The sequence below is a fragment of the Squalius cephalus genome, assembly GCF_949319135.1.
Source record: "Squalius cephalus genome assembly, chromosome: 3".
NCBI lineage: Eukaryota > Metazoa > Chordata > Actinopteri > Cypriniformes > Leuciscidae > Squalius > Squalius cephalus.
The window spans coordinates 57,369,915-57,385,456 of NC_137124.1; the positions used below are offsets into that span (position 1 = coordinate 57,369,915).

Consider the following 15,542-nt stretch of genomic DNA (forward strand, 5'->3'; position numbering starts at 1 on the left):
GCTTCTAACCACAGGTCGAGAGCTGTAGTTTCACCCACACAACTTTGCGATGCTTTTTGCAAATGTTCGTTGAAACTATGGTTTTGGGATAATGGTTGATAACGGTTTGCTAACCAATGGTTCTGGGAAACTCGCTCCTGTATGATGATATGTAAATCTCAGCAGATTTTAATGGCAGCCGTTTCTTGCAGTAACAGGCCTGCCAAGTTCATCCTCACTATTATTCTCTCCAGGTCTGTTTAAAGTGTCTTTGTCTCCAGAAGGCCTATGATAGATGTCAAGTGTCTTCTGATTTTACAGGCGACACTTTAACGGCTGAGTTTTGTCCTCGTCTGACCCCTTTTCCTGGAGCGTCCAGGCCTCTTCCATTTAGCGTCCAAGTACCCTTCATTAAAGGAGTAGTTCTCTTCAGAATTAAAATGTCCTGATAATTTACTCACCCCCCCATGTAATCCAAGATAATCATGTCTTTCTTCAGTTGAAAATAAATTAAGGTTTTTGTGGAAAACATTCCAGGATTTTTCTCCATATAGTGTCTTCAATGGGGTCCAACGGGTTGAAGGTCCAAATGTGAGTTTCAGCGCAGCTTCAAAGTCTCGACACGATCCCAGCCGAGGAATAAGAGTCTTATCTATCCAAACTATCGGTCATTTTCTAAAAAAATAATACACATTTATATACTTTTTGACTTAGTCTTTGCATGTTCGCTTTGTAAACACTAGGTCTGTACTTACGCCTATGTCAGGCTTGACCTTTCAACGTGATTACGTAATGTGTGGCGCATCACAGCTAGTGCAAGACGAGCATTTGTGGTTAAAAAGTATATAAATGTTAATTTTTTTCTTAGAAAGCGACAGATGGTTTGTCTAGATAAGACTCTTATTCCTCGGCTGGGATCGTGTCGAGACTTTGAAGCTGCTCTGAAACTCACATTTGGACCTTCAACCCGTTGGACCCGAAAAATCGTGCAATGTTTTCCTCAAAAACCTTAATTTCTTTTCCGACTGAAGAAAGAAAGACATGATTATCTTGAATGACGTGGGGGTGAGTAAATTATCAGGAAATTTTTATTCTGAAGTGAACTACTCCTTTAATATGTCAGAGGAGTAACTGTGCAACATCCACTTGATGTTTGGCATGTGCTGTTCATCATGAAGGGCTAAATAGACTTTTCCAACACGTGTTCCAGAAGCCATTTGTAAAGTTATCTCTGTGTTTAACGTAACCTTTCCCAGACAATTCAAGACATTACTTAACATAGCTTGTTAGCTGCGTCACGATGGGTGTGTGTGTGTGTGAGCACAGACTGTTACAGTAGCTCATGGCTGTCAGCTGTGTCGGTGGTGCCGCCTTGCATTTGTCCTTTCTTCCCCTGAGAGCCGTAAAACCCCTCTCTGAAAGTCTGACTCTCGACAGGGCTGTGTGTGTGTGTGTGTGTGTGTGTGTGTGTGTCTTGCTGTGAGATTGACCTCGGCAGCTCGTTCCACAGAGGGATTTGTTTATATGTGGTTTAGCTACAAATAACAAGAGCGTTCATCTACAATACTGCCCTGTTTTTCAATACTAGCGTCTTGTAAGGCAGTGTTTCTCAACCAGTGAACAATCTTCAGTTGCGTTTGCAGAAAGAATTCCAGGTGTGGTTCATTCTCAGCCAATTAGATGCCATTTAGCATTTGTATTGGTCAGTCGGAAGTCTATTCTGATTGGTTGATAACTTTTGACAACGTTTAATCCAGAAGCGAAGCGAATTTATTTCTAGTGCAAGAACACGGAGAGATTCGCGAGTGCACAGGACACGGTTTGAGCGATAGCAACAATATCTGAGCGAGAGAAGAGGCAGTTTGTGTGAGAGCACTGTTGTATATTGGAGAGCGCACGTCCAGTTTTGAGCAAGCAAAGGAGATTCGCGCTCATGCATCACTTGCTCTTGACATTTGGCATCAAAATAATGCCATATGTTGTTAGTGATATTCTTACAACATGTTAAATAAAGTGTGTGTGTGAGCGAACCATATTTTGAAAAATAAATTTGAGTATTCATAAAAATGAATGTTCCAGGGTAAAATCCGTCTCATGGCCAAACCGGCTGAAAACCACTGTTGTAAAACCTGTTGCATTATTATTATTTAAATATTTTTTATGACAATTTAAGTTTGTAGTTGCAATTAGTGCAATATGGAAAAATTATGATATAGGCCTCAAGGACTGTTATTTACAATGTAAAGCATGTATATTGTAATAATTTATATTCTACTTTTTTAATACTCTTTAATTTAAGCTGATTTAAATACTATACAAGCTTTATACTGTATCAAAGGGGCTTCAGTTGAAAATGCAGTTGAAATTTAATGAGCAAAGAATAAAGTTTCAACTGAAGCCCACTTTGACAGCATATTTTCTGTCATTTATTCTTTTACATTCATTCATTCATTCCATACATTGATAATTGTCACCTCTCTTATGCTGTTTATTTTCCCTGTGTTCACAGGCGTTTGGCAATGCTAAAACGGCCCACAATAACAACTCCAGTCGTTTTGGGAAGTTCATCCAGGTGAACTACCAGGAAAGTGGCACTGTTAGAGGGTAAGAGCGACAGGTGTTCCTGTCTGCAGTGTTGTTATAATAATGAATAATAACTATAATAATAGTGTGTAGAGAGGTCTGGATCCCTGTCTAATCTGTTGTTTGTTCTTATCCAGGGCATATGTGGAGAAATACCTACTGGAGAAATCCCGGCTCGTCTATCAGGAACACAATGAAAGGTAGGAGATATTGATGATTTGTTTTGTACTCATTTAAACTGTTAAAGGGGTGGTATAATGCCCTTTTCACAAGATGTAAAATAAGTCTCCGATGTCCCCAGAGTGTGTATGTGAAGTTTAGGCTCAAAATACCCCACAGATATTTTTATATAACATGTTAAAGTTGTCACTTTTTGAGGGTGAGCAAAAACGCAACGTTTTGTGTCTGTTCCTTTAAATGCAAATGAGCTGCTGCTCCCGGCACAGGGGGCGGAGCTTCAACAGCTCAGTGTCCTTTTACCTCACACACATATGCACTGAACATTTCAAAAACTTTTAGCCTTTATGTTCAAACCGGAATAAGACAATGATGGAGAGACTCAAGAAGAAGTGACAATATGTAGACAACATTTCTGAATGGTTAGTTGGTGAATTTATGTAGCTTATGTGTAGTTATGTGTATTAGCATATTCTGTCATGATAATCTATAAATTGTGTTCAGGGGGCGGGGTTTATGTAAATTTTAGGGTTGGTGATGTCACTAACCCAGGAGGAATGTGGTGTAGTCCCGACCAGCCGTTTGTTGTAGTCCTTAAAGGGGTGGTTCAGGATTTTTGACATCGGGCCTCATTTTCAAGTGAGCCTGGTTGTTATTCATCAGTGGAGACAGGTTTCAAAAAAATTCATTCAGTCCTTACTTTTGGATAGTTTGCCTATGCTAGGCTCGCGCGAGTCAACGGTGCACGTTAGCCTGCCATTAAAAACAGTTTTACCCACTCCACAGTACACCAAAAGCAAATAAATTATAACGCCAGACTATCGATGTAAATGTCTATTGAGAGAATAATGTTAGAAATCAAAGTACTCTTGTATCTCAATTATCTGCGGCAGGTTAGATAAATATATGTAGACTGGCTCTCTCGGTTTCTTAGGTAACCAAATATAACTCCGCTGCTGTAAACTGCTTATAAATACAGGGAACAAATGATAACTAATGCAATGTGATGAAAGGGTAGTTTGATTTCTAACATTATTCTCTCCACAGACATTTACATCGATAGTCTGGCGTTATAATTTATTTGCTTTTGGTGTACTGTGGAGTGGGTCAAACTGTTTTTAATGGCAGGCTAACGTGCACCGTTGACTCGCGCGAGCCTAGCATAGGCGAACTATCCAAAAGTAAGGACTGGATGAATATTTTTGAAAACTGTCTCCGCTGATGAAAAACAACCAGGCTCACTTGAAAATGAGATCCGATGTCGAAAATCCTGAACCACCCCTTTAAAGCAACACTAAGGAACATTTTTTTTTACCTTAAAATAATGTTTCCAAAATCGTATCAGTGGTTCATCAAGTCATAACAGGGTGAAAGGCACTTCTGGATTCGCTTTGCGGCCCTATATCTGCTATAACCGCACTATGCAAGTTTGCCAAACCGGGTCGCGTTTCTGTAGTTCGATTGAGACTACAAATTTTACTTGCTTTACGGCAAGCGTTACAATAGTCATTATTTAGTTTTTCTTCGTTTCTGATGTCGCAATACATCATACTTTCATGAAATCATGCAACATACTCTACCCTTTCTGTGGACATCGTTCATTCCAAAGCCGGTGCTGGATAAACAGCGTGCGTGCGACAGTAGACTGCGGCGAAATTATTTACTACAGCGGTAATGGACAATTCCGCTTCCAACCTGTAGGGGGACCGAAGAGGAAAAGTTCCTTAGTGTTGCTTTAAAAAGCAGTTTCTTAAAAGCAAATATCTCCCTTTGCTTTGAACTTTGTGCTTCGTAACTTTGCAGATGTTGTTTATGCTCAAACAGCAACATTACACACTAAAGTTAGAAAAGTCAAATCAAATTCATCCACCCCTTTAAGAAATGATGTCGGCTACTGAAGTGAAGTATTTTGTAAATTAAATCAACATCATTATACTAGGCTAGACTACAGTTTATTTAAACTGAGGAGAGTGTAGATTTGGTAGGAGCTCATGAGGAAATAAATCCAGTAGTGAACATGTGGGAATCATTTCTCCACAGTGTTCAGTTTATGTGTGTTATCCCGGCTGTCATTACCGGTCTCACTGGTTTCATGACATGAGGGTTTATGAAGGAAACCGACCATAATTTCCTTGTTTTTGCGACTTTGGTGTAAATCACAGCAGTCATGCTTCAGTTTCGGGGCAGTGCATTATCCGACTGAAACCAGCTCAAGATCATGTGATAAAGTGACAATCAGTAAAGCTGTCTCTCTTTATGTCAATCTCAGATATTGTTGTCCTGATTAGTTTTTGAACTGGTGTTCAAAATAGTGCTGCACGATACATAGGAATAAAACCAATATCGCAGGATAACTTTGTGCGATTGTAAAAACGAGTGCATACATCAATTTGCTAGCAACCTGTCAAAGCTTGATGGTTTAACATTAAAAAAATAAATAAATTAAGATGCAAATATTAGTATTTTAATTTTATTGTTGTACTGTAAAATAAAAGATTCTTATTTTATAGGCTAGTACAGTGTTACAATATCATTTTAAAATATATTTCTTTAGTTTTAATAATAATCACTTTAAAAATCACAATTATTATTATTTTATACTGAATTGGGCAAAAGCAATGGAAATGCAAATTCAAAAAAAAGGTTGCACACAAAAAAAAGTCTTCAGGAGCTAAATAAATAAATAATAATAATTTTGCAGATCTTTACATTAATTTTATTTTGCGCCAACAAGATCACACCACTCATTTTAGAGTAATTAATTCTTTCCAAATACAGCTATTTAAGTCATATTCTGAACATTCCTGTATTTCTTCATATTGCAATATATATCGCAATGTCATAAAACGTAAATATCGCAATGTCAGTTTTCCCAATATAGTGCAGCCCTCGTTCAAATACATTGAAGCAATACCTGCACATTTAAACATCAAACATGTCTCCAGTGCTTTTAGATTGTGCGCAGTACAGTATTTTCACACAGATTGACTCTTGAAACCTGTCGTGGCTTGTAAAGAAGGGATAGTTCACCCAAAAATGAAAATTATGCCATAATTTTCTCACCCTCAATCATCTTAGGTGTATATGACTTCTTCTTTCAGCCAAACACAATTTGAGTTATGTTAAAAATATCCTGGCTCTTCCACCTTAACGTCGTCATGAAATGTAAACTGTGAATCGTCTTTTCTCCATCTGTGTTTGACAATAATAAATCTCATTCTCATTACCGTAACAACAAACAAAAATTCATTCTCATCACCATAATGACAATAAAATGCTAATTTCCATTACTATAATGACAATAACATCTCATTCTGATTACCGTATTGGCAATAATCAAATTCTTATTATTGTAATGACAATAGTCTCATTCTTATTACTATTAATGCCTTCCTATTATTATTATTATTATTATTATTATTATTATTACAATGCATATTACAGTAGCAGAGCAACGCTTCTTGAAACGTTTCACTAATTAAAAAAATAAATTGTTAGCAAAGGGGCAATATTAATTCACAAATAAAAAACAATATGGAAATATAATATATTATTCATAATGTGTTAAATTAAATAAAATCATGGGGAAACTAAGATAGTACGTAATGCTTTAGATATGAAGAAATGTGTACCAGACACAAATATACTAAATGTCATTTCCATGAGGCCATTCATCTGTCATCTGTGAGCAACACTCTCTTGACATCAATACATTTACCATTATATTATACATTCATCATAAATATCTGGCATGATGCCTTACGAGGAAGTCTTAGACTTATTTTTTAAATTTAATCATTCAAGTCTCTTCTCTATCTCTTCTCTGACATATATATCCGGGTGAAAAAGCTTGATCGAGAAAAAATGAAGGATGGGACTTGATTTTGTCCATCAGGATTTGTTTGGATCATTTGCTGGATGTTGTTTGCTAATTGCTGCGATCTCATGTGAGTGAAAGTTTGTTTGCCCATTGGACTGACTCCCATTGATTTGTAGAGGCTTCCCAAAACTGACCCCTGACCTCTGACCCCTGACCACAGCAACAGGCTCAGCAGACTCAACCCCACTGCAACCCTTTAAGTATTTATAGCCAGATATATTCATACAGCGCCTGACGTTATATGGGTTTGTTCTTTTAGGAATTACCATGTGTTTTACTACCTGCTGGCAGGAGCGAGTGAAGAGGAGAGGACCTCGTTCCACCTCAAAAAGCCTGAAGAATATCATTACCTCAATCAGGTACGACCTCATCCCACTGCATGCACTGTACTCTCCATCAGCGACCTCATTTACTACCAGTGTTGGGGAAAGTCACTTTGAAAAATAATGCATTACAATATTGCGTTACTCCCTTAAAAACTAATTGCATTATAAGAAAAATCAAAAAAATTACATTACTTTTGCGTTACTTTTTGTTACCTGGTCTGGGTTTTTTATAACAAAAAAGTGCTATTTTTGGCCCTTTCACACCAAAATTGAAATAATAAGCCTTTCAACTAAAAACTTTCAACACTTACTTCACCAATAAAAATATTAAGTCATTTTTAGTAGTCAATATAAACTACATTGATCAATAAAGTGAGATTAAATGCATACAAATATTTGTATTATTTAACATTTAAAGGAACACTCCACCGTTTTTTTCATATTAAACTATGTTATTCCCTTAACTAAGACAAGTTGATACATACCTCTCTCATCTCAGTGCGTGCACTCAATCGCTCTGGGGGCATGGCGACACTTTGATAGCACTTAGCTTAGCCCAGTTCATTCATTACGGTCCAAACAGAGATGAAGTTGGGACTCGGGAGCACTTCGACTCGGCGCAGTAAAAAGTCACTCCTGAAAATCCTCTCCCCCTCTCACTTCTGTCATTAGAACCAACGTGACTTTTTACTACACCGAGTCGAAGTGCTCCCAAGTGCTATTCCGCCATACATTATAGTTATCCTTTTACCCGCTTAGAAAAGCGCCACGTTATATTTTGTGTCACCATACTTGGTCGTGTAACTGTATTTAAATAGGGAAAACGTGGAGGTGTTTGGTCGCTTCTAGCTTCATCTCTGTTTGGTCCCTAATGAATGAACTGGGCTAAGCTAAGTGCTATCAAAGTGTCGCCGCGCGCTAGAGCGATTGAGTGCACGCACTGAGACGAGAGAGGTATGTATCATCTCGTCTTAGTTAAGGTAATAACATAGTTTAATATGAAAAAACGTTGGAGTGTTCCTTTAATTATTGGAGGGTTGCATAGTCTGATTTTGCATTTGACTCTTTTTATTTTATTTTTCATTTTGATGAATACCGAATCTTTTTTTGTGCACGTGAGAGGAGTAAATGCATGCTCACATTTAGTCTAGAACTACAATAACCATCATGTTCACACACAACGCCTCTGCACTTACGATTGTTCTCAACATTGAAGACGAGAGCTGTCAGTCAATAAATGGGAAAACAAAGTAACTTGTTTGAAAAGTAACTGCGATATTTTGGTGTAAATTTTAAAAGTAATGTGTTACTTTACTGGTTACTTTAAAAGTAATCTGATTACGTAACTCAGGTTACTTGTAATGCGTTTCCCCTAACACTGTTTTTAATTGCTGTTAACCTTCCTCTCTGAAGATGCGATCACAAGAGGTCAGCTGAGACACAGTGCTGTTCACACCTGGTACTAACACGCGTCTCCTGTGACCACTTGCGATTGAATTTCCTTGAGAGGAGTGTCACTGATTTTATGACCACTTACTTTGTCAGTGTGTCACTGCATGTTGACGGAAGATGTCCCGTGAAGTCTTGTGCGCATTCATGTGTGGGCTTTTCCAATTGGTTGAATCTTTTCTTTTCAAGCCTAGCTGAGAAAATAAAAAAAAAGATTGCAGGAGTAGACGTTTCTTCATTGACTTGCGATGCATCAAGACACATAAGTGCAAGCGATATATGCAAAGGCTCGTGCCTCCGTCAGCTTCTCGAAAGGTGTTTTGAGGGATCCCTGTTTACACCTGGAGCTGTCCATATATGACTGAATATACTGGGATGGTTTTTAAAAGGGTAAAAAGAAAATTCTGGGTTACACTTTATTTTAAGGTGTCATTGTTACAGTGTAATTATATATTTAAGTAATGAGTAATATTAACTAACAACGTGTACTTACTATAGGGTTAGGGTAGGATTTGGGTGAGGGTTAGTTACGTGTAATTATGCATAATTTACTGTTATTACTATGGTAAGTACATGTAACATGTAACAAGGACACTGTAAAATAAAGTGTTACCAAATTCTGTTATAGGCTAAACTTTCTTTCATGGAACACAAAAGTAGAGATTTTAAAGAATGTTCATGCTGCTCTTTTCCATACAATTAAAGTGGATTTTGTCTTTCATTCTTCAGAAAGTTACTGTGATAGAATCCAAAACAAGTAATAATACTTGATAACAGCTGACATTCTACTGTAACTCCTCCTTTAATACCAGGTGTAAACCGGGTCATGGAGCCAAGTGAATGACTTGCTCAGAGAAAAGGCAGTGTGTCAGGACTAGGGCTTTCACTATGTCATGTTCACTAGATGAAAGAATTCACAATAACAATATCATCACGATTATCTATAGATGATTTAAAATAAGGCAGTCAAATTAATTTTTTCTTTTTTTTTTTCCTTTTTTTTTTTTTTGTCAGATAGTTACTAGTGCTGGATTATTTACGTTATACCATGGTCTGTCTGAATACTCGATTCTGATTGGCTGGAAGTTGTGCATTAAAACCATTGAATGCACAGGTAGTTCCAGTCAGTTTAATCACTGTTCTATATTAATATATATCGGTCCTTTCAAAACACACACACGTCACTCACACACAGAGAGTGGAGATCGCACTGCGCACACATAGAAACATTCAGGAGCACAGAAACTTGTTTTCCCGTGACTTTTATTAATAAAATAGCTTTACTACATTATATTTCTCTGCAACAAGGGGATAACAGCTCTGTTTTTGAAGTAATTAATCTCACAGCTTCATTGTTAGTAGAGAGAGAAACTGCACAGATGCAGGTAATTCCCACACACATCTCTCTCTCTCTTTCGATAATGAATTCAAATAAATGCTTTAATTCATTCATGCAAATAAGTGTAATCTTACGCACTACACTTTATCTCTCTGTCTGATTTAAAGCTAGATCTAACGAGCTGTAACTGACGAAAATAACCGTTGTTTTTACCCCTCAGGCCAAATATTGCACTACAAACACCAATAACAGCTTTGATTTGTCAATGCTGGCAAATGACCATGGTATAAGTAGGATAATCCACAGCTAGCTTTGCAATAAACCATTTCAATGCACTCCGCTTCGCATTGGGTGGAACTTTCCTCCACATCGTGCATTAAAATCGTTTAATTAGCCATAGATTTTCCCTTACATATCACATTTGTAGTGACATCAATATTTAATATTTCAAATATCACTGTCTGTTATCATCAATACCAGTATATTGTGACACCCCTAGTCAGGACCATTGTTGCACACAAAAAAAAAACAATCAACAAAGCTTTGTTGAGAACATTGGATGGCCGGAGTTTGTGTGTGCTTTGCCCTTGTAGAGTCAGTTTTTGTCAGTCATCTGCTCTCTGAGGCCTATTGACGGATTCACTCTCACTAGGCAAACAGGAAAGTGGGGAATATGGAGGAAACAGATTCCAGTTCATTCCTTTCAGCTGTGGTCTCGCACACACAGACACTTTAAAACCTAATCCACCCAGAGAAAGCAGGCCTGTGCTCCTAACATGCCCCTCATTTCCATAACACACACCTGCCTCATGCTTTTGTTTCTATGTGAAACGCTGTTGCATGCAGGCGTCCAGTCTTTTTTGTGTGTGTGTAAATGTATTTTTGTTTAAATGTTAAAAGGATACTCCCCCCGAAAATGAAAATCCCCTCATCATTTACTCACCCTCATGTCATCCCAAATGTATATGACTTTCCACTGTGGAACACAAACAGAGATTTTTAGATAAATAATTTGTTTCTGAGTCCATATATAATGAAAGTGGAAAGGTCTCTTAAGGCTAATGCTTCAAAAACCACACAAAGTGCACGTGACGGTAATACATACAACCCCAGTTGATGAATCAGTGTCTTCTGAAATGCATGTTTAGGAGTTCACGCTGAATTCTGAATAGACAACTGAACAAAATAACATGTTACTAGAGGTTCTGACAAAACTTTTTTTTTTTTTAATCAGGTTGCATGAATGATTCAATGACTCACTCATAAAGACTTCACTAGTTTCATTACTGGATGAATCAGTGTTTTTCTAATGAATCTCTTGAATGAATGATTCAATGGCAAATACATTTTTAACAGTCACTTGTCTTTAGTCACTTGACAAATCTTTATTAAAGCGTCAAGTCACTTTTCAAAAGGTGAAATTTTTCCTCTATTTTGATCACTACTGTAGACATCAGTGATGATATCCAAAATATTAACTTTTATCCCAATTCTTCTGTGATGATTTCAATGATTGTAAGACAGAAATAATGAGTTTGTGAAGCCGTTTCATATCTATACATGACAACTGTTCTCTCTGAGTCAGAACACAGATCTGAATGTTTGCTGTGATTGTACTTGTCAAAGGTTTAATAGACAGAGCTGTCATTTAGGAATAAGATCAATCTTTTAACGATTAATTATGCAGCTCTACTTCTCAACGTGCTGATATTGACGTCAAGCATGAACTCATAAACCTTTGGCTGGAAGCAATGTTTATATATATTTTTTAATTCTCACACAAACCTATCGTTTTGCTTCAGAAGACATTGATTCATCAACTGGGGTCACATGGATTACCGTCACATTCGTTTTGTATGATTTTTGAAGCGGCAACTTTGAGAGAACGAAACTTGCATTACAGTAAATGAACTCAGAGATTCTTAATAAAGACAACCCTTCTCTGTGTTTGTGTTCCACAGACTAAAGAAAGTCATATACATCTGGGATGACATGAGAGTGAATAAATAATGAGAGAATATTCATTTTTGGGTGGAGATAATTCTGTTAAATGTTCAGGAATAATAACATTGCATGTGTTATTAGATGTGTATGTTTTCATTCGTCTGTCTGTGTTTTTGTATCTCATGTTCTAAAAAAAAAAAAAGAGCTTTCTCAAAACAGCAAGCTCCGGTCTGATTGGATAGCTTTCACATCGCACTAATTAAAGCATCGGAAAGAAAAATATCAAATCTACTAGTCTGTTGTTGAATGATTTGACCAGCATATGACAGTCACAGAAGAGTCTCTGTCAATAGTCCCTCGTGCGTCCATCTGTCTGCTGGCTGTACACACACATTCCTCTGTATATCAGAATCAAGATATTCTGTTCCTTAGAACTGTATGCAAAACTCAAAAGCTCCAGTGAACTGAGAAACTTAATAAGGAAGAAACTTTAGAGGTGTGAATTCTTGCCTTTTTTTTTCCAAATACCATTATAGTGTCTCTTTCTTAACTTCCGTCTCTAATGTCTTAAGGCCTCAAAAAATGTGGAGAATTCACATAGAAAAAACATCCACAGAAATCTATGCCAGGTTTTGACTTCTAGATTCAATCTAGCCAATTATTTTGCTTTGCTAACGGGCAAACTGGTTTTGAAAACTGGTTATGCAAGAGCAAATACTAAATGTTATTAGATTCTCTGTAACGCTTAACAAAGGTTCAACGTTATTAATGCATTAGATATTATGAAGTAACAGTTTTACAGAATTTATTTAACTTAATTTAATTTATAAATATAAATGATTTGAACTGCATATGAGATTATATATAAAAATAAACATTAACTAAGATTCATAAATGCCTTGTTTCATTTTAGCCATTAAATTAACTAATCTTAACACATTCAATCTGATTGTAAATTTAACCAGATTCTTTATGAATTAAATAATTCTTTAGTTTTATAAATCTGCATGAATGTAAATAATTTCTCCATCTGTATGAAAATGAATCTAATCTTCATATAAATTGTTTCTTCACCTCAGTGTGTGCCATCATTTGTCATAATCCATCTGTTGTACATGTCATTTTATATCTTTGTCTTGTCAGGTTGGAATACTAGCATATTGCTTACTTGATACTGTTCAGTATTTAATAAAACGGTAACACTTTCGTTCAGGGTCCAATTCTTACTATTAAATTAGTTGCTTATTATCATGCATATTACTAGCACATTGGCTGTTTATTAATAATTATAAAGCAGATATTAATACCATATTCTACATCCCTTAATCCTAAACTTAACACCTAACTTACTAACTATTAATAAGCAGTAATTAGGAGTTTATTGAGGGAGTTAATAGTTAGTTAATAGTGAGAATTGGACCCTAAACTGAAGTGTGAACAATACAACTCATTTTATTTAATAGTAGACTGTGTGAAACAGTTTGTAGTGTGCAACGATAAACATTTCAAACCAAAGCATTGAGTTAAAAATGCATCAGTGAGGTCATGTGACCGCTATCATCTCTAAAATAACTAATCTTAAATGGGCAGTTTTGCAAAACTGTTAAGTCCAGTTACACAGTAAGTTAGGAAAGTCCATTGCATTGTGGGATATCACACAGTGTACCAAATGTAGTCGTCATCTGGGTATTACATGTAATATTGTGCGCATACTGAAAAAGTAGTATGACAGTATTCCAGTCTGAACATATCCTTTGTCTATCTCAACTATAGCATGTGTCTATATACCCATAATGCTTTTGTTCTCCCACTTAAAATCAGCATGTGTTTAGCAGGCATTGTGTGGAATGTCGCTCTAATCCCATCTACCTTACTTCCAGATGACAAAGAAACCTCAAAGGCTGCACTGGGAAAATTACTATGAGAACGAACCGGTCAGTATTGAAATAGTGTGTCGTTGCTGTACAGAGACGAGTCCCTGGCTCCACAAATCACTTTCCATAGCTTTCCCTTCACACAACACGCCACTCCCATCCTCGGTGTGTGTGTGTGTGTGTGTGTGTGTGTGTGTGTGTGTGTGTCTGTGTGTGAGGCTCGGGATGTAATTAGTGTGCTCACTGCATCTCTCTGGCTTTCTCTTAGGCTGGACATTTTGTTTGGTCATTGTGTTTTTGAGGTGTTCCCTGGTCTGGCGTCATGCAATTCTTCTGCTTCTATAAATAGTCTGAACTCTGGGCAACTCGGTCAGATCTCCATTGGCAAGTAAACACTACAGTCGATTGGATAAGAGTGATAAGCAACAGTACAAACACGGTTTATTTGCATTGGGAGGGAGTTACAAATGTAAACTTGAGATCGTAGGCCTGCGATGATAAAGAGAACTGATTCAAGGCTTTAAATACTAGTGTTGTTTTGACTTTTCGTTTAATCTCTACCAAATTCCAGTGTACCAATTTTGGTACCATGGCAAGAACATTTGGAAAATGAATACATTAAAACAGCATGAAGATATCAAAACAATTTCACATGGTGAATTGCTTTAAAAAGGTATAAAATGAAGAACAATTAAACAAATCACATTAGCGGCAGATATATATTAGTCTGCATTTACACTCCAAAACTTAATGCGCAGATCTATAATTCACAGATGTCAGATATGTGTTTGTCATACAATATCGCAATATCGACTTGGTACAGAAGTACTGGACTTTTTACAACACTATTTGGCAACACTTTATTTTACAGTGTCCTTGTTACATATTGTACTTACCATAGAAATAACAGTAAATTATGCATAATTACATGCAACTAACCCTCAACCAAATCCTAATCCTACCCTAACCCTATAGTAAGTACATGCAGTTATAATGGTATACATAATAATAATAGTACATAATAATCTAGTAATTATGCCTTGCATTTGAAGCCTGTGGGGCGAGTGCACCACTTTGCAACACTTTGAAAGATGATTATAACTAAACATGTTTTCATTTCCTCCTTAAATAAGAATATCTCTGATGTAACTTTTCGTAAAGCACCGTTTACAACTCTACTATACCTTTAACCCGACCTTTATAGTGGTTCTACCGTGAATGGGCAGGTTAGGCAACTTAACTAATCAAAAACCAAATATTTTTATTGTGAAGATTGTATGTCAAAGTTCTAAATTATAAGCTTTACTTTCTTTTTAACCCCATCGACTTCCTTCGAACCATCAAGTGCATTAATACACACATGTTTTCCTTTTGTTTTGAGAAACTTGAGGGATGTATTAACTTTCTCTATAGTAAATGACAGCATGTGGGGATAAAAACCCTTTTAAATGAACCCTATTAATAATGTCCTGCTCCCCATGCATTTCTGACATTTGATGCCATGACTGTAGACTTCTGATGGAGATCTGATCATGATTAATGCTGTGAACAGTTTTTTCATGCCATTGGAAAAAAGATTGAGCATAATTTTCCAGCGGTCTGAGATCAACTTTAACACTCGACGAGGAAACACCACACACAAATCAATGACCAAATCAACATGAGTATGCTGGAATGATTGCTGTTTTTGGTGTGGTGGATGCCTTTCCCTGATTGTTTCTGCGGTGTCTTCATGCTCTCTATCAAGGGTCTCAAACTGTTGCTCCCTGGTTATGGCCCCTAAAACCACAACAACACTACACTTAAAAAAAGACTAAGTCAATTTTACTTAATTTTTCTTTGGCACGAATATTTTTTAAGTAAATTTCACATATGGAATTAAGTTAACTCTACTCAACTAAGTTAAGTGAAAGTAACAAAGAAAATAAGTCATTTTAACTTGGCTAGTAAAAGGTTGAGTGATATTTATTTAGTTGAAGTTTCCTTTGCAA

General features: G+C 36.6%; 1 protein-coding gene across 8 annotated transcripts in view; it reads left to right on the plus strand.

The window, feature by feature from the left end:
* Nucleotides 1–15,542, plus strand: part of myo9aa (myosin IXAa) — a 178,714-nt gene that overhangs the window by 73,342 nt on the left and 89,830 nt on the right. For 6 of the 8 annotated variants that reach the window (XM_079864907.1, XM_079864909.1, XM_079864912.1 and 3 more), the window contains exons 3-6: nucleotides 2,489–2,583; nucleotides 2,700–2,762; nucleotides 6,879–6,978; nucleotides 13,558–13,611. In XM_079864907.1, the coding sequence (XP_079721033.1) occupies nucleotides 2,489–2,583; nucleotides 2,700–2,762; nucleotides 6,879–6,978; nucleotides 13,558–13,611 (312 nt within the window). The remainder of the gene's footprint in view (nucleotides 1–2,488; nucleotides 2,584–2,699; nucleotides 2,763–6,878; nucleotides 6,979–13,557; nucleotides 13,612–15,542) is intronic. The other 2 variants (XM_079864910.1, XM_079864911.1) reach the window with 1 other exon arrangement.